Source organism: Motacilla alba, chromosome 4 (assembly GCF_015832195.1).
Source record: "Motacilla alba alba isolate MOTALB_02 chromosome 4, Motacilla_alba_V1.0_pri, whole genome shotgun sequence".
In the NCBI taxonomy this organism is placed as follows: Eukaryota; Metazoa; Chordata; class Aves; order Passeriformes; family Motacillidae; genus Motacilla; species Motacilla alba.
Genome location: NC_052019.1, coordinates 32,518,605 through 32,545,055, shown reverse-complemented (window position 1 = coordinate 32,545,055; position 26,451 = coordinate 32,518,605). Strand labels below are relative to the sequence as shown.

The window sequence follows — 26,451 nt, the reverse complement described above, 5'->3', positions numbered from 1 at the left end:
AAGAGGAGAAAAAAATCCAAATTACAATATTTCAGGCCGTTATTTGTCTTGCTTTCCAATGGATTAATTTTGTTTTTCAAATCAATGTCCTTTCATTATGGTTTTGCACAGTTTTAGAATACACAACCCATAGAAGTAGTTGCAACTTTGTGAGTTAGAATACATGTCAGCATAATACATCTGTTTTGTTTAGAAGTGCTAACTTTCTGAGGAAATATAGGAAAAAATAGGTGTCATTTGTGTTTAAAGTTTGCATCTGACATGAAGGCACAATTCATCAGCACTCAGAAGGATTTGAAGCTTCAAAAGTACACCTCCCAGTTCATGGATAGAAGAGTCATTATCCATTATGCTTACAAATAAAGCAAAACACAAGTGGAAAACCCACAATAGATCACAAGCGTCATTTCTATGCATTTGAAAGCATTTATTTTTAAAAGAGTTCTTGGCATGTAATTTCTTTTCGCTGCAGTGTTTTTCACTGTAGATGGATTCATATACTATTATTTATATGTGTGTGTATATTCGGAAGACTGTCCATGCATGTATTTCCTTGGGGAGGTCTTCACAGTAGCTACTACAGTGGTCAACTCTGGTATAAATAGATAAAGAGAACTGTATTGGTTGTAAATAATTGTTCTTTGTGTGCTATACAACAGCACTTTTTGGTAATCCCATTTGCATGTAGAGTATTAATTAAGAGATAACTGTCACTGCAGGTTGGCTGCAGAAGGCTGCAGGATCCAGCAGAGAGATAAATGCCAATGCCAAGTCATACAGGTTGGAGAGCATACAGGAAGTCCATAATGAAAAATTAGTTTAAAATTAAAACTCAATTGTTACTAACTTACTGTTTTATATGCAGAGATGAGAAGGTCCAAAATGCAGTTGTTAAGGGTTGTACATACCAGGTCCAGGGGCTTGGAGGTTTTTAGGGGCTTTTTCTGGGTCAATCTACATGTGATACGCTAGAAATTGAAAATTTGGGATGCCATCAGTAAACTTGTTATGAGGGTATAGGTGCCCTTTTTAACAAGAGTGTGTACAGCTTTCTTCACACTGGGAAGTCTTAGAACAGATTGCAAAGAGTCATCTCAGCTTGATTCAGAAGGCTTGTAAGTGTCCTTCATGTTTGAAAGTGTTTTGGTTTCTAATTAATTTAGCCAGAAAACATGATATTTCTGACCTTCAAAAATCATTGTCTGTCTCCAAGTTTTAAAAGATCCTAAACTGTTTTATTAAAAAAAACCCCAAAAACAAAACAAAACCAACAACAACAAAAAAAAGAAACCAAACAGCAACCTGAGTTGTCATGTTGTGAGCAGCAAAGTACAAAATAGAGATATATAGCTATTCTTAGTGATCCATTATATGTATAACATGTTTTTCCACAGTATGGGATCTGGGTTTGGGTTTATATGACATAGTAGTGCCGTTTAATATAACATGAAATCTTCATTTCCATTAACTCACCAGCAAAAATCCCATTAATTTCAGTAGAGAGATATCTACTTTGCAAATTGTAATTTAATACAATTTTCTTACTGACATTGAAGTCAGTGAGAATCTCTTTACCACTTCAAAATAAGACTCTCCTTCTGTGTGCTTGAGATGAAGATAGAGGAATTTTTTTTCTTCAGTCTCAGTGACAAGGGGGCTGCCAGCACTGTGAATGGAAAACTGCATTGTTCTGCCATAGCTAAACAGCCTAAACAGAGCTATCTACTGTTGCATTGCTTTAAGCAGTCATCAGAAGTTGTACATAAGTTGGGTATAGGATTTATGCCACCTGATTGAGATGAAAATAATGGCCCTTCAAATTTTTATAGTGAAATTACTTTTTCAAAGTACGTAACTTGCAATGCAGCTTATGGAAGTAAGTTGATAATGCCAGGATTTTAGGGACAGTCTAGATATATGAACAACAGTTCAGCGTTAAAGAAATTCATGAAGCAACAAAAACTGCACATTTTTAAGATCATATTTCAGCTCAGGAAAGTTTTCGTTGCTTCATGAATTATAGTCAGAAAAATCTGATTTATAATAAGAATAGAAAATAAACAAGTTTTTTTTCTTTCTTCTTAGTGTCATTGCCAGCAAAGTCTCTGCTGTAAGAGTTTGAGTCTAGTGGAAAGATTTCATAAGTGCATGTGTTTTAAGGCTCCTCAGAGACTCTGGGTCATCTATTTCAGCCTGCCCACCCTGCAACAGCAGGAGGTCATTACTACTGCTTCTGTCCCATCTTACTTTTCTCCTAAATGCCATTTTCTAAAAGTGACTTGCACTACTTTCTCTAAAATACATCTAGTGGAGCTGCAGTTCATCTAGGCACTCATTGGTGTTGTTGAAGCAAAGCATTTCTCTAGCAACTGGTGACCTACAGAGGATGGAAGCTGAGCAGTTGTTGGGTTCTTTCTTTGTAGTACCATATAAATAAGCTTAAATGCTTCGAATAGCTTCTTTCTTTTTTCTTTTTTTTTTTAAGGGAAGGCAACTTGTACATAACTGTAAACTGGGGCTTGTGGCCAGGTGGAAGTGCCTGAGGCTCGGGTTGAAGGCACAGCTCTGCCCTGCTCTACCCCCAGTCCTTCCTCTGCAGCAGCCCCTCTCCTTCCCTGCTCTGATACCCAGTCGGTGGTGTTGGGTAGCACCAATTGACAGAGGCTCAGCTTTAGACTTAGTTAAGCCTTAATATACTTAAAACAGAAATTCCTGTACATTACTACCAGTCCATTGTTGCAGTCTTTCCCATTGTTTATTTGCTATCTTTTTATGGGTTGCACTTACCATACTTGTCCCTTTGAGCTTTTCAATATGTGACATCAGTTCCGCTTGCATTGCACCTTGTAATTTGTGCCATGTTTTAAATCAGTGCTGATCGTGGCAGAGAACACTGCATGTTTGGGTTTTTTTAATATAATTACTCTATACATCTGTATTTAATGTATCCATTATTAGCTCAGGTGTATCTCTTTTTTAATGTTCTTCTTACAACCTATTTTCTTTGTGTTTTACTTTCTTTGGGGACTCATATCCTTAGCAAACGTATTCATCTCTTCACATATTGCTATATTGAATCTGTTTTTGCTGGAGTTTGGCTATATTTTGCATTTTCACATAAGATAATTTTTTTGAAATACAGAAAGATCATTTAAAGTCATATGTTTTCAATTTTGAAAATGCCAACAAAATTAAGTGTTTCTCCTAACTGACCTAAAACATGAGATGTAAGTACTCTTAAGTCCAGTATATTTGCCTGTGAATCAAGTTCATGTATTAAAAACAAGAACTCTTGGTTTTTTTTAAATACAGGCAAGAAAGTCAAAGCAGAAAACCAAATGTTTTGCTAGGTGGATACCAAAAGAAGCAGAATGGGGAGAAAATCAGAAGTAGTATTTTTGTGGGTTTTCTTAGAATGAAATAGTGTTGTATGGTTTTAAGCTGTATGGAAAAAGTTTTATAATCAATCTAATTGGCTTTTGTCATACTTAATTATTTTTATGATTGATAAATTAGTTTGTTAAGGTTTCAAGAAGGGATATTGCCAAATATTTTTAAATGCCTTTCATTCTATGTAAAAAAGAATTGGAAAGGAATATGCACATCATTTAAGATTCCTCTAGAAAGTGTGTTAAGTATTTTTTTCCTTAATGTGTATCTTATTCTATAAATGGCAGTATAGATAGCTATCTCTCTTTTCACTTGGAATCAAAGAGGAGCTCACTGCAAAAATCTGCCAGTTCTGGATGAAATACAGAAATAGGTGTCCCAGCTGGTTGGCCTAGGGTTCTTGTGAAAAATTGGCTCATATTATAGCTGGCTCCCTTTTCTCTGCAGACCATGTAACTTTGTGACAAGAATGCAACAAAAGGAGGGCTAAGGAGAATAGTCATCCTTTGTTGGGTGAAGGGGGAAAATACAGTGAGGATTTATTTTCATCCTCACTGTAGGATGAAAGGAAGGATCTGAGGAAGGATGAGGAAGAATCTGAGGTAACTTAATGCCTTCTTTGCCTCAGTCTTTAATAGTAAGACCAGTTGGCCTCAAGATCCGCAGCCCCTTGAGCTGGAAGACAGGAATAGGGAGCAGAGCAAAGCCCCTGTAATCTGAGAAGAAGTAGTCAGTGACCTACTATACCACTTAGACACCCACAAGTATAAGGGGCTCAACCCAGGGGTACGGAGGGAGCTGGCAGAGAGCTCAGCCAGCCACTTCCAGTCATTTACCAGCAGCTCTGGTCAAGTGTGGATGTCCCAGGTGACTGGAAGTTAGATAATGTGACACTTACCTACAGGAAGGGCCAGGGAACTCCAGACCTGTCAGCCTGACCTCAGTGCTGGGCAAGGTCATGGAGCAGATCATCTCGAGTGCCATCATGCAACATGTACAGGACAAACAGGAGATCAGGCCCAGCCAGCAGGGGTTTACAAAAGACACATTCTTCCTGACCAGCCCAGTCTCCTTCTGTGACAAATTGATCCCCTTAATGGATGAGGGAAAGGCTGTGGATGTTGTCTACTGAGACTTAAAGTTCTTGACACTTTTTCCCAAACATTCTCCTGGAGAACCTGGCTTCCCTTGGTGTGGCTGGGTGTCCTCTTTGCTGCTGGGTTAAAAACTGACTGGATGGGCAGGCCCGGAGAGGTGGTGGTGAATGGAATTGCAGCCAGCTGCTGGCTAGTCAGGAGTTCCTCAGGGCTCCGTACTGGGGCTAGTTCTGTTTACATATTTTATCAGTGATCTGGAGGAGATCAAGTGGGCCCTCGTTCAGCTCACAGATGACTCCAAATTGGGCAGGAATGTTGGTCTGCTGGGGGGTAGAAGGTTCCCCAGAAGGATCTGGACAGGCTGGATCAATGGGCTGAGACCAATTGTAGGAGGTTCAACAAGGCCAAGGTGTGGGTCCTGCACTTGGGTCACAACTCCATGCAATGCTGCAGGCTCAGAGAAGAGTGGCTAGAAAGCTGTCTGGCAGAAAAGGACCTGGAGATGCTGGTCAACTGCCAGCTAAACATGAGCTAGCAGTGTGTCAGGAAAGTTTAGCTTGAATATTGGGAAAAAATTTCTTCATTTGAGGGGTGATCATAACTTGGAACAGGCTGCCCAGGAAAGTGGTTGAGTCTCTATTCTTGGAGGTGTTTTACAAACATGTAGAGGTGGCATTTTAGGGACATGGTTTAGTGGTAGACTTGGCAATACTGAGTTAAGGTTGGACTCAATGATCTTAAAATTCTTTTCCAACCGAAATGATTCAATGATTGTAAGACCTGCCTGCTAGAATCATGTTTATTTATAAAAAGTTGCATAACTTCCTGGTGGTCTTACAGCCCTAATCATCTGATTTTTGCAGTAGCAGAGATCTGTCCCTGCTGAGTGAAGTGGTGGGAGCTTGGCTAATACCCTTGCACTTCCACCCCACACTGACACACGGTGTTCTGAACTGAGAAATTCAGTAAACCAGGGCACCCAAGTGGTGCATGTTCCAGATGGCTGCTCATCAGTGCAGTGCAGTGTCAGCTAGCCATGTAGCACTGAGACAGTTAATAGATTTGAATAAATGAGGGAGTTTACAAAACAATTAAGGAACCTTGGACACGACACATTTTCAGGCAGCTTGATATTTTGTATGAATGTGATTTGTGCAATCAAGGCTCTGTTATGCCTGAAAGGTAATGAGTGTAAATTGAGAAGGAGAAAGGAAGCATATTGAGAAGTGTTACATATAAAGTCCAAGGATACTACTGAAATGTTGACTTGCTTCAGACAGTACATACACATCTGGAACATATTACTGTAGCTCTCCTCTAAGAGAGGTCCAAAGCAAGTAAAGGAGTTTATAGATAAAAAATAAATATTACAAAAACCTCTACTTTTTTTTTTTTTGGAACTATTCAAAAAATGAAATATAACTATATATATATAAAATATATATTTATATAATATAAATCAGTTTAAGTATACCATAAATAATGCATTAAATATTCCATCAAGAAATAACCACAAATTCAAGTTACTGAAGCAAGCAATGTGAAAAATCAAGATGTAGCAAGAAAACCTGTTGGCATTTTATCTCAAACTACAAATGTGCCCATTCCCTACTTCTAAATTCACAAGTTGAGCCCTGTAAAATGTCATTCCCCCATACTTTTTATTTCCCTGATTGTAAACCTTGGGTTTTACACAGGAGTTACTTGACTAATAGTAAGTGCTCACTTTCCTTTCAGGACCAAGCCTCCATCTTAAATTATAATATGTGCTGTTCACTACAAGAAGGGGTAAATGATATGTGGAAGTATTAAAGTAAATAGTTTGTGGTGAGGCTGTCATAGGTTTCTTCCAAGGGAAGCCAATTGGTAAGGACTTAGCAACATGTTTTAGAGATATTTAAGATACTATATGATGGTATAAACTGAATGTGAAAGAAAAAAAAATAATTAGTATGATTCTACCAGTGTACAAGGGAGGTGGGGGGAAGATAATTCAAGCTGCTGGTGCCAGTATGATTTATTAACATTGAGAAGCACAGCATCTCTGCAGCACAACTATGCTACTAAGTGCCATAAAACCAAATCATTATATGATGAAAAAAGCCCCTTTTCTTCTAATTTAAATTTAGATTTATAGTTATGAATTATAACCGTGCAGATTAATCTAATTTTGGTTATAACATAAATTATGTAATAAAGCTTCTTCATATTTAGGCACATTCCCCACCTACAGACAACAACACTTATTTCAAATGTAGTCCAGCAATCTTACTGTAAGATCTGTGCTCATTAAAGACTATAAAGAACCTATATATTCACAGGGTAGATTAGGTAATTCTTTATCTCGTCATTCTGGACTAATTATTGTTTCATTGAAGGACTAAATGCATTGTTATGATATCCTAAGGCTTTATTTAAATTTGTCTTCCTCCATGATGACTTTAAGATACTTTGGAGATGCAGGAATGGGATGTAGTCATTGTGTATGCATGTTTTAAGACAACTTGTGGAGATGAACACAAGTTTTACAGGTGAAACATTTTGATAGGTTTTTAATAGCACATGGGTCTGAGAAACACTGCTGGAAACTAAAAGTTCTGTCAGAGTAACTCCTGTGGTAGAAATTTACAGTGGTGAGTTTCCCTGTCTATGTGAGCTTGGAAAACTGGTCCTGTTTCTCTGTATCTGTGCCTGCTTATTTGTATTACTTTATTTCAGTAGTAGATTTCAGGTCAGAGTGTCCCACTGAAAGAAGCAATCCTGTATGATAAACACTGTTCATTGAAAGTCATGAAAGTCATGGCATTTTGTTATGGTTTCTAAAACACTTAAACCAGTTTAGGCAATTGTCATATTTTCTTTGTCCATTTTTTTCTCCTTGTTTGAAATAGAATATTCACCTTTTGCTGATACGAGAAATTATTAATTTGTTTTTCATGTGGTATCTTGACCCATATTTTAAATGCTTTTTATTTTTTTATAGGTCCTCCCATGCCATCCTCCTCATCTAGTCCATCAGTTACTGAACATTTACACTCCCCTCCTCCATCACCCAATCTCCATGACAACCAGAGGTGGTTATTAAGTAATAATGCCAGCCAGCCAGTTCAGGACTCTGATACAGATGAGGACTATACTGCCGGCTCATATCTAGTACAGACCAGTGATAATCCAGTATCTGTCCCAGGTCATGGTAAGAAGAGGACATTTTGTCCATAGTTTAAATACCCTTTTATTTTCCATCTTCTTAAGAAATTGTCTAACAAAACTTAAATATATCAAGGTGACTGTATTTTAAACTGATTTTTCCTGAAATGCCGCGATTTGTTTCTATTTTACTGTAAAATAGCAAGAGTAGAAAATAACTGCCAATATAGAAAAGCTCATTTAAGTCATTTAACAGGGAATGCTTATGTGAAGCAGTAGCTATTAATGATTTATTATGTAATGTAGTTTTTAGTAAGTGACTAACCTTTAGTTGTACTTTTTAAAGGGTAGGCTGAAGTTGGTTAAACTGTCATGATATTTAGCTTCAGAATAATGTAAAAGTTTTCTTTTACTACCTCATCAAGTTCAGCAGGTTCCAGCCGTTCCTTTCATTTCCTAAGGGAAGGGGAGAGCAGGATTTTTTTTACTGGATAGGGCACTCAAGACTGGAAAAAAGCTCTAAAGAGAGCTCTGGGATGACAGAAGGCAGTGGTGGCTTCTGAGATGTATGTTTCCATGTTTCTCTTCCTTCCAGCCAGTATTAGTAAGCAAAAGGAGTGACATACTTTAAACACCAGTGCCTGCTTTCATTTGTGCCCAAAGAAACCACTTTTTTTCTTCTTTTCTTTTTTTCTTTTTCTTCTTTTTTACTTTTTTCTTCTTTTTTTTCTTTTTCTTCTTCTTTATTTTCTTTTCTCCTTTTTCTTTTTTCTTTTTCTTTTATTTTTGCTTTTTCCCCTTTTTTATGTTTTGATATGAGAAAATATATTAGCCACAGGTTTCCATTTCTGTTGCGTGGCTGAACAGGTTTTCTTGGTGTAGGCAGACTGGAAGAATAATTTTTTTTAATTCACAGCCCTTCTCAGGTAGATCAGCAAAGCTTGGAACAAGTCACTTCATATTCTAAGAACCATTCCTGTGTTTTGATTGTTAAATTCTCACCTGCAGAAGAACCACTAGAGGGGGTATGGAGAAATATTTTTCTCCAGATTGCATGTCAGCTGATTGGACAGAATTATTTTGCCAAGCATAACTCTAAATTTGAGCTTCTCTTATTAAGTTTGAGTGGAGTTTTGGTGTTGTGTCTAAAAGGCCAGTCTGCTAAGAGCACTCATGTATGTGAATTTGACACATTTGGATTAAGGTCTTTAAAATTATAGATAGCTTTATCTTTGCATGTTCAACTTGCTCAGTATATAATTTGTGAAGAACTCAAAAAACAGTCATGCATTGTCATAATCAGGGTAAGCTATGCTTTCTTTTATCTCCAGGAATATGAAATCTGTTGTAAAATATATGCATTATCCAAAAGGTAGCCTGATTTAGTTCAATAAGTCAATATATTTAGATTACTATATCCTCCAACCCTTCTTTTATGAATGAAAAATGTGAAAGCAAGACAAAACTGCTAAAAAAATTTGAATAATTGGGATGATCTGCCTGCATCTCTTAGGAAGCTAGTAAGTGTTCATCATTCCTCTAGATTTTAATCCTTTTGCTGCTTCTGAAATTTTGAACAGTTGCTTGCCAGTGAGTTTACCAACCTTCAGGAATGTTCCTTAACCTGTGTCATCCCAGACAAGCTAAATTAATTTCATCTGATCCTGCATCAAGTCAAGTCTCGGCCTTTTAGCAGAACAACGTCAGAGGGTTTTGATTACAAGTAGGACAGGAATTAGCACTGTGGTATTTGTTGAGGCAGTTGTTCTCTGTAAGACTTTTGCTCAGCAGGAGGAAACCCAGCATACTCTGCAAGTACGTGTTAGTTTTCCTTTTCCTTCTCTCTTCCCGCTGTTCTCCCCTGTATCCTCTACCCACAGATATTCACCCCTTCAGTGTATATGTGTGGTAGATCTGTTTGCAGGTCCTGCTGTCAAATGATCCTGCTCTCCACAAGATTAGACTTGTTTTCAGAAGTGCTTCAGCTTGCTAACCACATATACTGTACGTGTAGTGATTGCCATAATTTAAGTCAGGCTTGTTGCTTTCGGCTGGGTAAAGAGAAGATCCTAGTCTTCAGGTAGTGGACTTCCATTTCCACAGTCAGCTGCAGAATGAGGGTTTGTGTTACTGGAAGACAGATTCCTCTCACTCACCACATAAATGAATATTGCTTAGATTATTGACCTGATTTGCTTATGATTGGTTTCTCGTAACATATGCTGATGGCCTGTTGGTGGGGGGAAAATATGTTCATTGTAAAACAGGGAAAAGCGCAATTTAATAAGTTAGCTACAGCTTTCTTCTACTTGGTGATGTGCATGATTGTGTGCTGTGATTGCACTGTAGTATGTGGATCTCTCCAATTCTATCCTGTCAAGTCAGTGTCATTTAATTGAGGCCCTTAGAATGCTATTATTTGATTATTGCATTTTCTTTAGCTAAAATGGTAAGTAATGCAGCGTGTGTAGCACTTTCACAGAAAGAAGGTTTTTTTTCACCAGTTGTCTTTTCTTTTGCATCTTCATGTAAGCTTTCAATGCTATCTAATCTTAATGGGTTTAAAGTAAGTCCAGTGCCACATTCCAGATGACTTTGTCCAGTGTTTATGTTGGCAGAGGGTGGGGGATCACTGCTGAAGCATTTAGGGATAAAAAAGGTGCTGACTGAAAACAATTATATTATTGAACTGCTTTCAGTTATATTGACTTTATTTGAATAGCAAGTTGAATTAACATCCTCTTAGTCTATTTAAACATCTTATTGTTTTCCTTTGGAATGAGTTCATTTGATCAATGTATTTTATTTGATTGGCTCACTCAAAATTTAGAGGATCTGAATATGTGTGTAATTGTAGGACCATCAGTTGCAACTCTTCTTTTTCATAGCATCTCTGATTAATTCTACTTGTTCCTCTTCTTTAGGAGTATATGAACTGTTCCAGCAGTCAGTCTGTTTGCCTACTGCTATCAGAAGAATTTATTTATTACATTTATTGTTTTTAGAAAGAGCAGCAAAATGGTATGTAATGAACAGGGACATCTGAATACATATGCAGGGAAATGAAACAGTTGTTAAAGTGAGAAGGAGAGTAGAGTGAACTGGGAGGAAAGGATTCTTGAATGTGATTGAGTTGGAGGGTTTCCTTATGTCACTAAGTCTGCTTATAAAAAATAGAAGTCATGTAGTATCTGTATTTAGGCATCTTGATAAGTTTCTTAATATTTTTCCATGAAAAGTTACAGATTAGTCAGAATTTGGAGGGGAATTTATTGAAATTAGTAGCAGCTTATCTTTTAACACAGAATTTAATATAATAAAAAATAAAGTGCTAAATTCTTAGTTTAAGCAGAGAGTATGAAGACAAGGTATAGTTAATATTTAATGCTTACTACTGACAATGAAATTGAAGAGTCTGAATTAGAAACTCAGATTTGAGAATTTTTACCCCTAAATTGAAAATACTGTGGGAGAACCAGAAAATGCTAAATAGAGAAGGATGTATTTCACAAAATCAGTTGTATAGTGCATTTGAACATCAAGATTCTCATGTTTCTTAATAACAATTTGTGATGATAGTTCGTGTAGTGGGAAGATCTGAAAAAAAAATTCAGTATAATATAAACTGGTTTTCAGTTGTCCTTTATGAAGGATCTGCCAGGTAATGCACAATAAACAAGATTTTACTCCAGCCACATGGGAATTGCAGATTGATGGGCTTTTCAGTTCAAAAGGGCTAAGCCTTTCTACAAATTTGGAAATCTAGAGCACAGCTCTGAATTTAAACTTGTGAAAGAGAAAAAATAATGTAATAAAACTGGTTGAATGAAAAGGTATTTGAACTCTCTGCATTCATAGGTCTCCTTGCAGGACATCTCACTCTACAGATACCAAATGTGCTGTGGCATAATTAATTCTCCTATAAATTGATTACTTTAGTTCATGATGATTCATTAGATGGAAGAGCTTATACAAAAGTATCTGCCATACAGAAATTATTGTTTTTATTATCCCACAATGTCAAGAAGCCAAGGTCAGCACCTTTTCCTTTTGTACAGGTGCCTGAGGAAATAGATGCCCAATGCTCAAGGCTGGCACTATTAAAGACCAGACATAACGCATGTACAGAGCATAGGTGTGAATTTCATTAGGTGTTTGCTAGGGATTTTTTACTCTTCAGATTTTCCCTCTATGTTTTCTGCATAGATACCACAGTTCATGCATAAGTAGCATAAGTAAACAATCTGCCTCACTTTTACCTTTTTCTTTCACCAAGAGCAAAATGATATGGAAGTGTGGTTGGACGTGCACACAGGGATTTTTGCTGTAAGTTAGTGGAAGATGCTAGTGACTTTTAAGGCATCTTTTCTTCCCTTGCAGCTCCTGTCAGGGTGGGAAGAGGAAAATGGGATTTTTCCCTTCATACCCAACTGGCTTGTGAGAAGGTTGGAAATAAGCTGTGAATATTGAAAAGGCCCATGGCAAACTGAGTCTTAGCCAATGTGAAAGTACCTTGTGTGGCTTTCTGGTAGTCCTGCTTTATTGCCTCCTAAACACTTCCCTGTCCTTACTCCATCTCTGCTTTGCCACAGTTACTCCACAAAGGAAATTGCATGTGGTGGTGAGCTAGAACTTGGCAGCCAGGATGTCACCTGCCATGTAATTTCACAGAAGGAATTCTTTCGATTTCCTAGAATATTCTTAGTAGGAAGAGACCCTCAAGGATCATTGAGTCCAGCTTTTAAGTGGATGGCCCATACAGGGATTGAACCCACAATGTAGGTGCTATTAGCACCATGCTCTAATGAACTACATTTTAGTAGTTCAGATTATTGGGGAACAAAAGGAGAAGGAAGGGGTGTGGGAGTGTTCTAGGACACAAGGAAACAAAATTGAGATCATGAGATTAAATGCTTTAAAGCTCTTTAGGTTTTTTCAGTGGAGTATATATATTTACTCCTTTTCCTTTTCATCATTCTCAGAACTGTCAGTCATCTGGAATCTCTGAGGGTATCCACATGCCTTATTTTCATTGTTGTCTTACACATTGTTTAATGAGATTTTTATATCCTATCTCACAGTTCATGATAAATTAAATTTTGTCATTGTTGTATCAGTACACACAACTTGTCCTCAGGTCTGACACTGGCCCTAAGACATGTTACTTGAAAAATTAACTCAGACCTGTTTGGTTTGAAATACTCAGTGATAATAAATTTGGATTAATAGTTCAAGCTAGGAGGAGTTGTGTTGAGGAACATGATGGGGATATTCTATAATCTTGCTTTTATTTAACATCCTCGTTAGTTATATGGATGACGGAGTAAAAATGGCACTAAAAATTTCCCAATGATTCTAAATAGCAAGTGTTCTGAGTACCAACTAGAGACAAAATGTTAATAGAAGAGGACAAGGAAAGACCATTAATTGTATAGCTGGAAACTAATAAAGTGAAATTAGAACTGAAAAATACAAGCTGCTCTCAAGTGCAGTGTATTCAGGAAAAATCTAAGGAGAAATGGTCATAGAGAGTTTTAATTAGGCATTAATCTGCAGCATGGTTTGACTCACAAGTACTGTTTGAGCTGGGTGTATAAATAAATCAGCAAAGAGGAATTCCTAGACATAGTATCAATGGAATATAAGTTTGGAATTCAGACATCTTGCTTCTTCAAAGTTCCTGTCAAATTCTCTTATTGCTCTCTATTTTACTGTTCAGATATATATGCATGAAAACAATTATGAGGTTAGAGGTATTATGATATGGGAATAGGTAAGAGATTAAACTTTGGCTCAATACATGGCCTAAGCAATAATTAATTGCTGGCAAAGAGAAGCTAATTACCAAAGATAGAATGGAACATGTTGCATGCAGTGTGGGGATACAATTAAGAGTAACAGAAAATAAGAAAATAAGGAAAGGAAAGATTAGGCACATGGTTAGGAAAAACTGTTTAACAGTGAACTACGTTAAGATATCAAAGTCTGTCCCAAGGAAGTGACAGAAGCTCTGTCACTTTGTAACATGATATTAAAACAAATAAAAATATAACTTGTACTGCTAAGAACCAACCTACATTCAGTTAGGAGAAGGTGGACTGAGATAACCTCCTGGAGCTTTTCTGGTAGTACTTGTGTGCATTTCAAATGAGGTATATGTGACTTTGTAGTTTATGACAGAGATTTTCTTACTAAGCTATGGCTACGCCAGTTATGTTGGCAGCCTGCATGTTGAAATGCATTGCCTATTTAAATGTAACAGAAAATGATTTGTCCTATAGCCCAGACCTCACTCTGAAATTGTCCAGACATTCCACAATAAATCATTTGCAAAACAGCCACTTTCCCTTCCCATGTGCTGGATCATTTTTATATCCTGCAAAATTACAAAATAAGATTCCCAGTTCTCAGTGAAAACTGCCAATATCTTCTGGGCATGTACATACTCATGTAAATATTTTGTAAGCAAAAATGTTTGATACCCATAAATTCACAATGCCCACAATGCTGAATAGAGGTACTTGACAAGCTTTCTGTAAATACAGAATACGTTCATGTTATAAAAATACATGCTGACTTTTTTTCTCAGGCCAGAGACATTTTTGTTTCAGCCAGTGTGTAGCAGTGCTTGCAGCCTTCCTTGGTAGCTACAGAAGCACGTAAATCTCTTATGGTCCAAAGTCAGACATTGCAGGAAGGCAAATATCTTTCAGGAGCTACAAATCAACAGATTTATCTCTTCCACTTGCTTGGGGCGAATGTAGTTGCCTTAAAAACTTGAAAATTATGTCTTGGATGCTAGCCAGTTTATTTTTTATCTCTTTTTGATATTTGATTTCAATTTCATGAATCCATCTTTTTATCCTCTTTCATTGGTTTTTAAGCCAAAATTCTGTCAGCATTGTTCCCTTAATGTACAAAAATGTACATTTGTTCAGTTTAATTAAGCATTCAGTCTGTTTGCCAAGAGCAAATTACAGTTCCCCAATCTCACCCTCACCCCTCCAAAATCAAATTTTGCAAAGTGGTGGGCAATTACTTCTCATATCTGATTGTTGTAAGTCATGTTTTGCTCCTAAGAGATTTTTGTAGTTTTCAATCTTTTGCTATGTTAATTAATAGAAGAGCCAAGACCCAATTATTTCTCCTCAGATTGTGGCCTTTGTAGCCTTCAAAGAACAGTCTCCCCCACACCTCCTGTATCATTAGCCGCAAAATATCTTTCCAGAGATGATTTTGGCCTTTTCACGAATCAAAGGATTCAGAGTGACAAATTATCCATCTTATACTCGAATGCATGCCAGATGGGGCAACCTGCCAACTGTGTATCGTAGTGCGGATATGATCTGATGTGGAGACATTTTCTCCACTCCTCCTTCCCCATCAAAAATCACATTACAAAAAATCAGGCAGTTTAAGAAAATCTGTGAAGATAAATTCATTCTGAAATACAGGGAAACATAAAAGCAGAATATCATTTTACTGAAAGAAGAACGCTGCACGCAAATGTCAGCTCACTTGAAGTGAAGTAACATGTACCTGGCGCTATAGATGAACGTAAGAGTCAAAAATGCATCCTTCCCTCTTGCCAGTGCTTGCACACACATAGTTTCCTTTGACTGCTTGATTACAGAACAGACATTTCCTAATTGCAAGATAAGGAGCTTGAATTTAAATTCTGTCACAGTTTAAGGGAAGAATCCTGAAGTCGCAGTCAATAACGAGGATGTAGTGCTCTTGTGCAGAGAGTAGAAATTTATGGTAGAAATTAATCTGTAAAACAGAAGGTAAGAGGACAAGGAAACAGTTACATAGGGGGTTTATTTTCATTATAAATTACAAATCTGAGGACTTCATCCAGGTACTGCTTATGCTGACTTCCAGAGGAAAAAATGTTACGTGAGTGCATAGCAAATAACTTGTATAACATGAGGAGCAGATGCAAGTGTATCACATCATCACATTAAGCTCTTTTATTTTGATTTTTCATTATTTTATTCTGGGGAAAGCTCTAGTATTTTTAACTCTGTACTGCAATGCAAAATCTTTTTTTGAAAGCCATTTTTAGAAAGGGAGGACTCAAGATCTTACACATGTTCCCATGTGGTCATCACTTGGTAGCAAGAGTGTGAAAACATAGAATGAGTTGAAGATTGTGAGGTTTTAATAAAATGTTGATTTTTAATTTTTTTTAAATGCCTACTTTATTCTGTAGTTCCAATGATTGCTATGGCCTGATGCTGTGCTTCTGAGGAATTGCTGTTGCATTAAATGCAAGTTGCTAGTGGAGCCTAATACAAAAACCTGGTCATTGTGATGCAACTGCAATATATGTTTTATTCTATAGTGTTCAAAATTCATGTAGCAAAAAGAAAACCTGATCATTTGGCAATTTTTTTTTTAATTCTGATTTTTCTTCTCATTGCCTTTTGGTTTCCATTTGAACTCTGTTCTCAGTAGCTGTAATTTGGAGGATCGCGTTTCAGTGCTTTAAACATGCTGCTTGCTGAAAGTAAACAGGACTCTGAGAAATTCGGCTGGCAGATGCTTGTTGCAGTCTTTCATAGGAGGAATGCTAAGGATTTTGTGTTTGAGTGACTAAGAAAAAAAAATAGTGTGCACTGATGATTGTGAAAACCGTTTATCTCAAAGTTGCTTTGAAAAGTGAAAGGCTAAACATTTGTCACCTTTAACATCCTTTATCTTTTTAAATATTATCAATAGTTTTAATAGCCTAAGGACTGTGCTTAAAGCATGAGTTTTCTGCTCTTCTCTCTCATATACAAAATGTTCTCCATTTAGTATCTTTCTGTGTCTGAGGTAGCATTGACATGAATTTATTTGTCACTAACCCATTAGGAGTACACAGGAGGTAGTAACACTGCTTTTTAAGGATGCAGAGATCTGACTAGAAGGCACATCAGCCTTCTTTTCTCATGCAAAGCCAAGGATTCCTATTGTCAGATGCAGTGGGCATGAAAGCAGCAATTTTACAGCACAAAAACTCCAATAACATTTACTGCGGTTGGCTGAGATTGCAGTGCACACAGGCACTGCTCAGTCTTGGTTGCTTAAGCACCAGCTTCCCTTGGCTTTTTGCCAGCCTGCACGCTCCAAAGAGACAAGTCCTTTAAGGCGAAAGAGTTTTCCTTGTAACTTGCTTTGGGGTAAACAGACCATTCAGGCATAGTTTATTGCATTACATACTTGACTATGCATACTGGAATGCAGCAAAGTAATTGGTAGCATTATTTTAATCGTTAGAATTCATAGGTATGAGATATGTTCTCTGAGCCAGGAGGGAGGGGAAAGAAAAAAGTAAGGATGTTTCTGTCTGCTAAGTTGCTGATCATTTATTACAAAAGACTAAAAATATTCTCTCCATGGGAATTCTGTATGTTTACACTAGTATCCCTGCTACAGTTACAGAAAACAGAATTAATTTGCCTCTTTATTGCTATTCTTCTCTTGAAGATAAATCCCATAACAGCAGTAAGATGCAGTGTCAAAGAACAGTTCTGTTTATGTAACAGGATATTTTGTTGTCATTAAAAAAACCAAACAAAACATAGTCCTCAATTTGGAAATACTGTAATCGCAGGATACTTGCAAATTAGAAGGAAGTCAGTTACTGTAAATGTTGCCATCAATCCAACTCATCTTTTTGTTGAAAGGTACTCTGTTTTGCAGTAATCAGCAGTGAACTTATCCCATTATTGCCATAACCTGGAGACTCTACATGAAACGCTCTCTTAAATATTACTTTGTATGCATTTTTTGAAGCTTCAATTTAACACTGCAGTAGCTATTCAAACAACATACAATGGAATTTATTTGTAATAAAGCATGTTATATCTGAATATACAGAAGGCTGACTTTTCACTGCATACAGAATATCAGCTGCTGCTGGTTGAGTCTTTTAGTTCATTCAGAAAGGTTCAAGGAAGAGTAAAGCATTCCCTTGATTTTGTTGCTAGCAGTTGGTGTGAAGGGGGCATGTTTTTCTGTTCATTCTCAAATGCAAAGAAACCACAAGGGTTGTTTTTTTTTGTTGAATGCTTCTTTCTTTCTCCTCAGCAGCATCCTACATTGTGTTCAGGAAAGGTTTAAAATACTGTCTGTGCTACATCTTGAGTCCCTGGGTTGCTTTCTGGTAGCTTGTCCTCTGCAGAGTGGTGAAAAGGCGAGGCTAGGGGTGACCTTGCACCCCCATCTCTGTGTACACCAGCTTCAAAATTGCTTCAGAAAACAAGTGAAGCACTTCTAATGAATTGCGCTTTTGATTCTTTGAATCTGCACAGCGTTTCCATCAGGTTTTTACAGCTGGACTCTTCCTGTAATTGCTACTGGGTGAGATGCACAACATGGGGTTTTGGAGCTAAGTACTTACATTGTTTTACTGGCCAAAAATATATAACATAGAGGGAGAGACAGACTTCATGAAATTCACACTTATATATCTTCATGTTCTTCAACCCTTTCTGACATGCTGCTGATTTGCCAGCAGGCACTCTAGATGGGGATTAAAGAAATGGAAAAGCTAAGATAGAATTTCTTAAAGCAGCGGTATATTAGTAAAGAAGTTGTTTGTTATGTCTGATACATGTCAAAGATCTGTTTATTTTTATTGGTACTGAAAAATTAGAAAGAAGCACTTCACTGTTTTAATCTTGTTGACATTGGAATATATAATAATGCTCAGAAATAAAAGTATCCACCAATAGAAACAATAATTGATACCTTATAATTTTCAATTTCCAAGTACTTTAGCTCTTAATGTGCCTTCAGATATTCAGCATTTGTGGCGTATTTACCTGGATAATTCAAAAATAATAGGTCTTTTTCAAGTCTTTTTTGTGCATTTTTCAAGCGCTACAGTATAAAGTTGTTACTTATGTCTTGTAATGCATGGTTTTCAAAATTTCAAAATTCACTGTAGTATTTTTCTTCAGATGTCCTTCTTGATCTATTTCCTTAAGGCCTTTAATCAGTTGTGTGTAATATGGAATATTTTTCTGTTTGTTTATAGTTTTGTATGAATAACTCAAAATAATTGGCATCAGAACACACCACGGCATCATGTATAGATCTCTTCCTCCCTCAAGTTGAATTATTTCTTATTTTAATCTAGTCTCCCATTTAAAAGTCTTTGATGTCTCTCCTAATTGTAGTAAATTCTGGCTACTGTTGTTCACCTAAGCCAGTTAACAGGAAGGCAGAGATGGAGGATGGGTTAGGTATTTATAAAATTCCTTTCTAGCTTCTAGAAAGCCCTCCAGAATAAACTGCCTTGCAAGCCTTCTGAACCGGAGGTCCTGAGGGACATTCCTAGGCAGGATGGAGGAATCAGCCAGTATACTTGCATTGTTTTGAGCCTGAAAGGGAAATACTTCCTTGCCCTATTACAGAGATTTATACTGTTAGCTAGACATTTAAAATGGCTGGTTTTGTAGAGAAAGACCATCAGAATAACAATCAAGTACAGCAGTACAGGCTGCCCAGTTTCATCTAGTTGCTTTATCATTAGTAATAGTCAGATCAACATTTGTCAAATAAATTTATCTGAAAGTTCATTTGAAACAGTCTTGAGCTTTGGGTGTAACTTTGCTTCATTGTATATAATAACTTTCTATGATCATGGCCACAACAGAGCAGATTTTTTCCCCCTTTCTGTATATAAAATTCCTTGAGAGACAGTTGAAATTCAAACTAGTTAAGAATGAAATGTTTATACTTGGGCATTTAAACCACCTATGTCTAAAAGTGAAGTGCCCTGTTGTACCAGTTTTGTGTTAGGGAAGTTGGGGAAGCTTCCTTCCTTCATGCATGCTTTAGCAATGTTTATGTTTTTATATGGTGTGCTGCCCCAGATTAAATCTGTTCTGTCATATTTTAGGAACAGAGAGTGGCTATATATTTTGCACCTGGAATCTTAAACTACCATGTCTTTATGTATTTTTGAGTGATGGATAGAATACTGCTTCTACAAAAAGTTCAAGAAATTTGAACGCAGAAAGAAAATCTGCAGAATGATTAAAAGATTGTTCGAGGGGGGCTGTGTATGGTTAGTAGTATATAATTTTTGACACTAATCCTGAAATAATCAAATCTGAATACTAAATAGTCTATAAACAATGCACTAACCTTTCATCTTAGTGATGATGATTAGTGATTCTTAACTTGCACAAGCGCAAATAATGTCTTATATCCTGGCAGAATTAAGTTGTAGTTAATATATGCATACGTTTCTATTTCCTGTTACTACACTACCATGATTACAACAGAGCTGAAAATGTATTTAAAGAAATGTGAGAAGCATATTCCTTTGGTTACAAAGACTTGAACAATTCAGTGGTGTTTGCAGACAGCCTTTGGGAAATCCTCTTGAGAGGCATGAGGTACAGGAACCTCTAGATGCAGCGCTCTTTCACGGCTGCAGCAGTGCTGCTCTAGTGCTGTTTGGTTCTTTTGGAGATGTTGAGCAGTAAAGGAAAAGAGTAATTGCAGATGCAGTATTTCTACCACTCAAAAACTTGCTCTCTGCTGATGTAAGTACCAGACAGCTCCTTTGCCATGATTTCTGCCTCAGAGTGCAAAGCTCTGTGCTTTGAGGGTTAAGAGTCCTGACATGGTGTGCTGTTTCCATTGCCTGTTGCCATAGCTGTCTGTTAGTAGTGACTGTGAGATATGAGCAAAGCCAACTGGTGATGCAGCAAAGCCTCTGATTTGAATCCATAGAATACACTAGAAAATTAGATCCCCTTTTCTTGGTGTATTTGTTGTTTGCCACCATAGGAATAAAGATTTCCATTGCTGCTGTGGAATATCAGTGGAAAATTAAATGTACAAATAATGGAGACTGCTCATCTTCACCTCGTATCAATTTCTGATGTTGTTCAGATGGCTTACTGAGGAGCAGGCATGACTCCCTATTCCACTAGAAGCATATGCAACTGATTAGGGGACATTTTTTTTCTAATACCATGCATCATCTTTGAAAAAAAAAAGGCAAGGAAATGTTCTTTTCAGGCTCTTTCAGCTCCAAACTGCTGGTAGCCACCTTGAGGCAAAGCAGGAAAGAAATGAGTGTAGATGAGAAAGCAGAGATTGTCCTGGACTCCTCTGCCCTTACCTTCATCCTTCATGACTCATCTGTTTAATGCTCCTTAAGCAGTCAAAAGTGCTGAGGAATGCCATATAGTCAAATCTACAATTAAACAGATGCAAACAGGCACGAGCCTTTAACTCCCTGAAGTGATCTGTATGCATGGATGTGATTTTTTTTTGCCTTTTGGAGAGGTTGGGTATTGGGTTTTTTCCTCTTGTTCTATCTTAGTTTTAATCCTTCTTATCCTTAAGAGTGCTCTTTTAATTTCCTCCTTTCCCTCTTTTTGCCCTTCTTCTTTGAAAACATCTTTTTCTTATTAAGTCATTTAACCTTTATTAGACCATGCCATGCCACTCCATCCTAGTTACTACTTCCTTTTATCCCTTTTTCTCTTTTTTTCATGGACTCTTTTCATATAATTCTCTCCTTGTTCAGGCTTCCTACGTCCCCTTCCTCATTACCTTTGTTGTTCTCTCCATGGGACAGGTATATCTCATGAAAAGGTGCTTTGTTCAGAATGTATCTGCCTTGGGGCAGCTATTTAATGAAAAAATCAGCTTCCACCCCATGCTCCTATCCCTCTGAAGCCCGACGCAATAAATGCCAATTACAGTTCTACATAATTAAAGTAACCATGTCATATTTCTTTTTTAATATTAGTGTCTTCACATTAAGGGAATGCAATGTTATGCAACGTGGATGTTTTTTGAAACAAAAAAGGAACAATTTTGCTTGTAATCCATATTACAACAATTGTAATCTAAAATTTTCTTTAACCCTTCTCTTCTGTTTTGAGAATAGTCCAGACATCTGTAGAAGGATCAGCAAAAACACAAACATGAATACTTAAAAGTGTAGTTCCTTTATAATTGGGGATGAAAACTAACATCCTGCCTGCTTCTGATCCTTCTTACCCTCTTGTGACAGGAAAGCTATTAGAAGAGATGAAAATTGATCAAAAAAACCATGCAGGCTTTTCTCTTGATGGCTGCTGTGGCTGTTGGGAGAATTTTCAGCTGCAGACAGGCCAGAAAGATACAGAAAAGTATCAATCTCACGTGGTTTTAACAGAGCAGGATAATCTTAACCTTTTGGGTGCTAGGCTACACGTCTGCACCAGGGAACTGAGATATTCCTGGATACCTTAATAGCTTTACAAGAGGATTAAAAGCAGAAATTATTGAGGTGTTAGTAGTGGTAAATGGCACTAATTTCCACAAATGTGACCATTTTTCTATAGAGAGTAGTTGGTTTCAGACTTCTTGGTGAGATGCTCCCACTTGACCTAAAATATTGGAGTCTTTAATGTGTCTGTTTGATATGAAGTGGCTCTTTACACTCACTCTGTGGAAGTTAACATCTGGATTTGTGCTTTTCTCCAACCATTTTCTCCATCTTTTTACTTCCACTTTATTCAGTTTTGTATGCCTGCTGTTAATGCACAATGTTTTGCAAATGGCTAGATTTTAACAGCTGAAGCTAACAATTGGTGCAGAAAAACATCTGTTCTAGAAACAGATGTTCTAGAAACAGATCTGTTCTAGAAACTTATTCCCCCCAAATGTTGTTAATATTACTAGATTATATTTTAAAATTCATATATTTAACAGACAAATGTCAAGTCTGGGATTTCAATTTTTTTCTGAAGAAATTAATGATATGAATGAACTACTGAAAGCAGTATTAGGACAGTGTTCTCTGTAGTGTCTGATGTTCACTTCATCCCATTAGAAAAAATACTTTTGTTCAAGTGGTGAAAGGCAGTCAGCAAGCAGGACTTCAGCAGAAGTACTGTGTATAAAAATGCTTTTTGCATAAGTGGAAGGACATAATATTAGAGTGGCATCAGGATATGGTTGCAGTGACAGTGACAGGGTTGTGTCTGCATGTGAGATGAATGATTAACCGTTGGACAAAGGATAGAAGAGTTTAAAAGTGCTGGAAAAAACACGCAGCATTTTACCTACAGTATGGAAGTTTTTACACAAAAGAATAACCTGTCTGGACACACACCTTAGTGACTCTCACATCACACACAAGTGAGATCACACCTGAGGGTGTTTTCCACCCCTGAAGGAATGCATGTCCTCAGAGAGAGCTCAGTTGCATTTTATCCAGCAATTAATTCAAAAGTTACCTCCCAGCACCCCAGCTGGTTGTCCAGCAGTGTCTGAGGGCCCTGTGCTGCCTTCCCACCTGCTCCAGGTGCTTCCTCTCGGGTGCCTTTGTCCTTCCCTCGTAGGTCTTGTTACTCAATTTTGTTTTGAACATCTTTCACCATTCTTTCTTCAGTATCTTATTATTCTCTTGTATGCTAGTAGAAACATCTTCAACATGTCTGAGTGCTTCTGTCTGCATATTTGCCATTGTGCTTTTTTGTTCCTTTCTCAGATGTTTGCATTTCTAAGGGACTTCGTTGCATAGGGGCTATTTTTTTTAAAGGAAGGAGGGCAATATTTAAATTGCTTTGGCACAAAGAAAGTAACTTCTAATTCTTTTCATCTCCTGTCATATTTTAGAAACTTTTGAGAATTTTACCTGTGATTATATTATTGGTTTATCAGTCCAGTAAATTCTCTATCATATTTCTCAACCATATCTTTATTCAATAGGTCATTATTATGTGTACAGTGCAGTGAAAGTCTGTGCAACAGAACAATGTGAATTACCTGGGGTATATTAAGATTTACAATGAATCACATAAAGAACTGTGGGGGAGAAAAAGAAGTAGTAGTTTTCTTATTATAATCCTCCAAATCTGCATGGCCCTTTAATTTTTTTAATTAAGACATTTTCTTCTGTAGTTTCCTTACATAGTATATAGAAAGCAGACACACTGACTCTATGGAAATAACTACCTTGTAAAGGAAAGACCTTACGAGAGTGTAATTTGTGTTCCTTAATAGAAAATTTTGAACTGATTAATGAGACCAATATAATTTTGTATCTCTGAACTAATAGCTTTAGTTATTTTTTTCAAAATCGTTCATATTTTATTGGCTGTTTATTTTCTATTACATTGCTTTTCAGTTTTATGGAAAGTACTTGGAATTATTATATCTTTCATTTGATGCAATGAATATATTTTAATGGACAGCTTTATGCATTCAGTGTTACATGTTTTGTTTTGCCGCTGAAGACCAATTTCTTAATTGCTCTTGTGCATGTAGTTGTTTTGAGGTCTTTTTCTAAGCTGCTCTGATCTCTGATTTTTTTACATTTACATGTTAGATGTGGCACTAAGTCTATGATTTTACAAGTTAAAAGTCTCAAGCAAACTTCCCTTAGCTCCTCTTGTAGTTTTGAAGATTGCATCTTGCCATTGCACCATATACTTGCAATTGAATTTTAAGTAATAATTCCTAGGTCAAAACCCACTAGCTGTTAATACAGAAGCAAAATGTTTGTGGAAACTTTTCCAAACTGTTAATTGAAATTTCCATGGTATCTCTGCACTGCTAAGAACAAGAAAGGAATACTTTTCTGCCTGGGGCTTTTGTGATCATATACCATAAAGGTAGGAGCTGTATACAAATTTAACTTTGTCTTTTATAGACAGCACTTTGTGTTTAGTCTGAACCCAATGATTTTAAAACATCATTGTAGGAGTCATTTTTCTCTTGCAAGTAATAAACATGCCACATCCTTAAAAGACAAAGTGTGAGACATAGCTGTAATTGCTCAGTTTTGGTGCCAAGAAGAAGTGGTTTGAAGAAAGCTTAGCACCCTTATCCCTAGTGAGATGTAAATTATTACAGGCAACACCAGACACAGTAACTTCTCACTTGTGTGCTGCTAAACAGTAGGGACATGTCACAAGTATGAAAGATATTCATAAAGTAATAAAATGTATTTCTGACATGTATTTCTGTTTTTATTAACAGTAAGTTTGTATGTATATGCACAAATACCTATAGTATGGTGTGAAATATTCATATTCCAAGAGCTGTAACAGTGCTGCAAGTATCAAACACAGTATGATTTGTTCTTCATTCTGTAAGAGCAGATGTCTTTCCTAGAGCTGTGCTCCTCACTGAATTCCTATGTGAAAGCAAAAAGAATGGGAGTGAAGAGCTACCTTATTTCTGTAGTAGTAGCAATAGTGAGATTGAACCTAGTAAGTCAGCATTCTTGAATGTTCTTTCTTGATGTTTACTTTTCAAGTAAGATTTTATTTGCTTAGTAATGATTCTCCTGTGTGAGTTTCCCTCTTTCCACCAAAAAAAGGTAAGTAAGTGCAGTAGAGGAATGGTGGATATGGTTAAGCTCCAGCCTTAATGAAATGGCCTAATTGATAGACAGTGAGGATACTTTAAATGGGGATAAACTCATCTGCACGGAAACTAGTTTGCTATTCTCTCTTGTTCTGTGTGAGCAAGCTGGAAAATTCAAAGTGCATCTCTGTTTAGTGAAAGTTGTTGCTGATGTAGAAGACACACAAACCAGCTAGGGTTGGCTTTTGCAGCTTAAGGACCAGAAACCATAATTACTCTGTTTATGTCAGTAAGAAGAGATTGTTATAAAGCTGTTTAAGACTACTGGAATTAGCAAAAGCCTCCACCATTAAACAAACTACTGAGCACTAACTGTAGAGGGAGTAAATCTGGCATCTTTGCCTATGTTCAGCAAAGATCTGTACTAAGTACAATGCAGTTTGGAGTATCTGGAGAGTTTATCATGTCAGAGGAGTTCACACATCCTGTTGTACCTGATGAATTGACCAGCTGGGACTGTGAAAACTCACATGAGATTGGCTGTACATGTAACTGTTACAGAAAACAACACTGGCATGAGCAGCAGCATATCAGCCATCAAATTTCTTTCTTGGGATTTCCTAAAGAAAAGTAACATAATCTTCCACTTCAGTATATGAGTCATTTATTTTGATGGCCCAAACGATTTTCATCTATATTCTCAGAGTGTGACAAAGATTCAGTAGTGCCCCCATGGCCTACATTTGGGTGAGGAATGAATATAAATAGTCATAAAGCAAGAGTCATGCCTCTGGCAGATGGGCAGATGAGATGTTTTTTCTGCAATTTAATGTTTTGGAAACATGATAAATAATAATCAAATGGCATTTACTTGAAGAAGCTACAAAGCTCCTACTGGAAACAATGAACAAGATTTATATCAGGTCTCTGAGCTTGAATGAGGCATGGGCCCAGGGGCATTGCAAGTGCCTTCATTTTATATACTTCCCTACTAGTCTGACTCACCCCCCAGGTTATTGTCAGAGCTAGTCAAAACCAGGACATGTTCATCCATGTTGTTGTCTGCTGGCCAAGGGTAGACTTTTTGCATGCCAGCAACCTCAGCCAGCTGGGTTCTAGAGAAAGTATATCCATTGTGATTCATAGGATAAGGATGTAAGTTTCTTGTATCTAGACTTCCAGCGTATTGATGTCTGGCTGGTACCTGCATGTCATGGTTTAACCCGAGCCAGCAACTAAACATCACATAGCCACTTGTTTACTCCCTTAGCCCAGCAGGATGGGCAAAAGAGAATTTGTAACAGGGAAATGGAGAAAACTTGTGGGTTGAGACAAGCAGTTTAATAGTTGACATAAAATGTAATAAGAAAAAATAAATTGTAATAGAAAGGAAAATAACAAAGATAAAGATAAGTAAAGCCCATGAGAGACAAGTGGTGCAAATTAAAAGAATTTTCTCATCACCGACCAACTGCTGCCTGTCCCTGAACAGTGG

The 26,451-nt window shown here is 37.1% G+C and overlaps 1 protein-coding gene across 47 annotated transcripts in view; it reads left to right on the top strand.

Annotated features, from left to right (window-relative positions):
* The window catches only part of TENM3 (teneurin transmembrane protein 3), a 1,291,416-nt gene that overhangs the window by 1,113,966 nt on the left and 150,999 nt on the right, over window positions 1-26,451 (top strand). For 35 of the 47 annotated variants that reach the window (XM_038135908.1, XM_038135903.1, XM_038135907.1 and 32 more), the window contains one exon: window positions 7,471-7,680. The exons of the other annotated variants lie outside the window; for them this stretch is intronic. In XM_038135908.1, coding sequence (XP_037991836.1) covers window positions 7,471-7,680 — 210 coding nt within the window. The remainder of the gene's footprint in view (window positions 1-7,470; window positions 7,681-26,451) is intronic. 47 annotated transcript variants of the gene reach the window in all.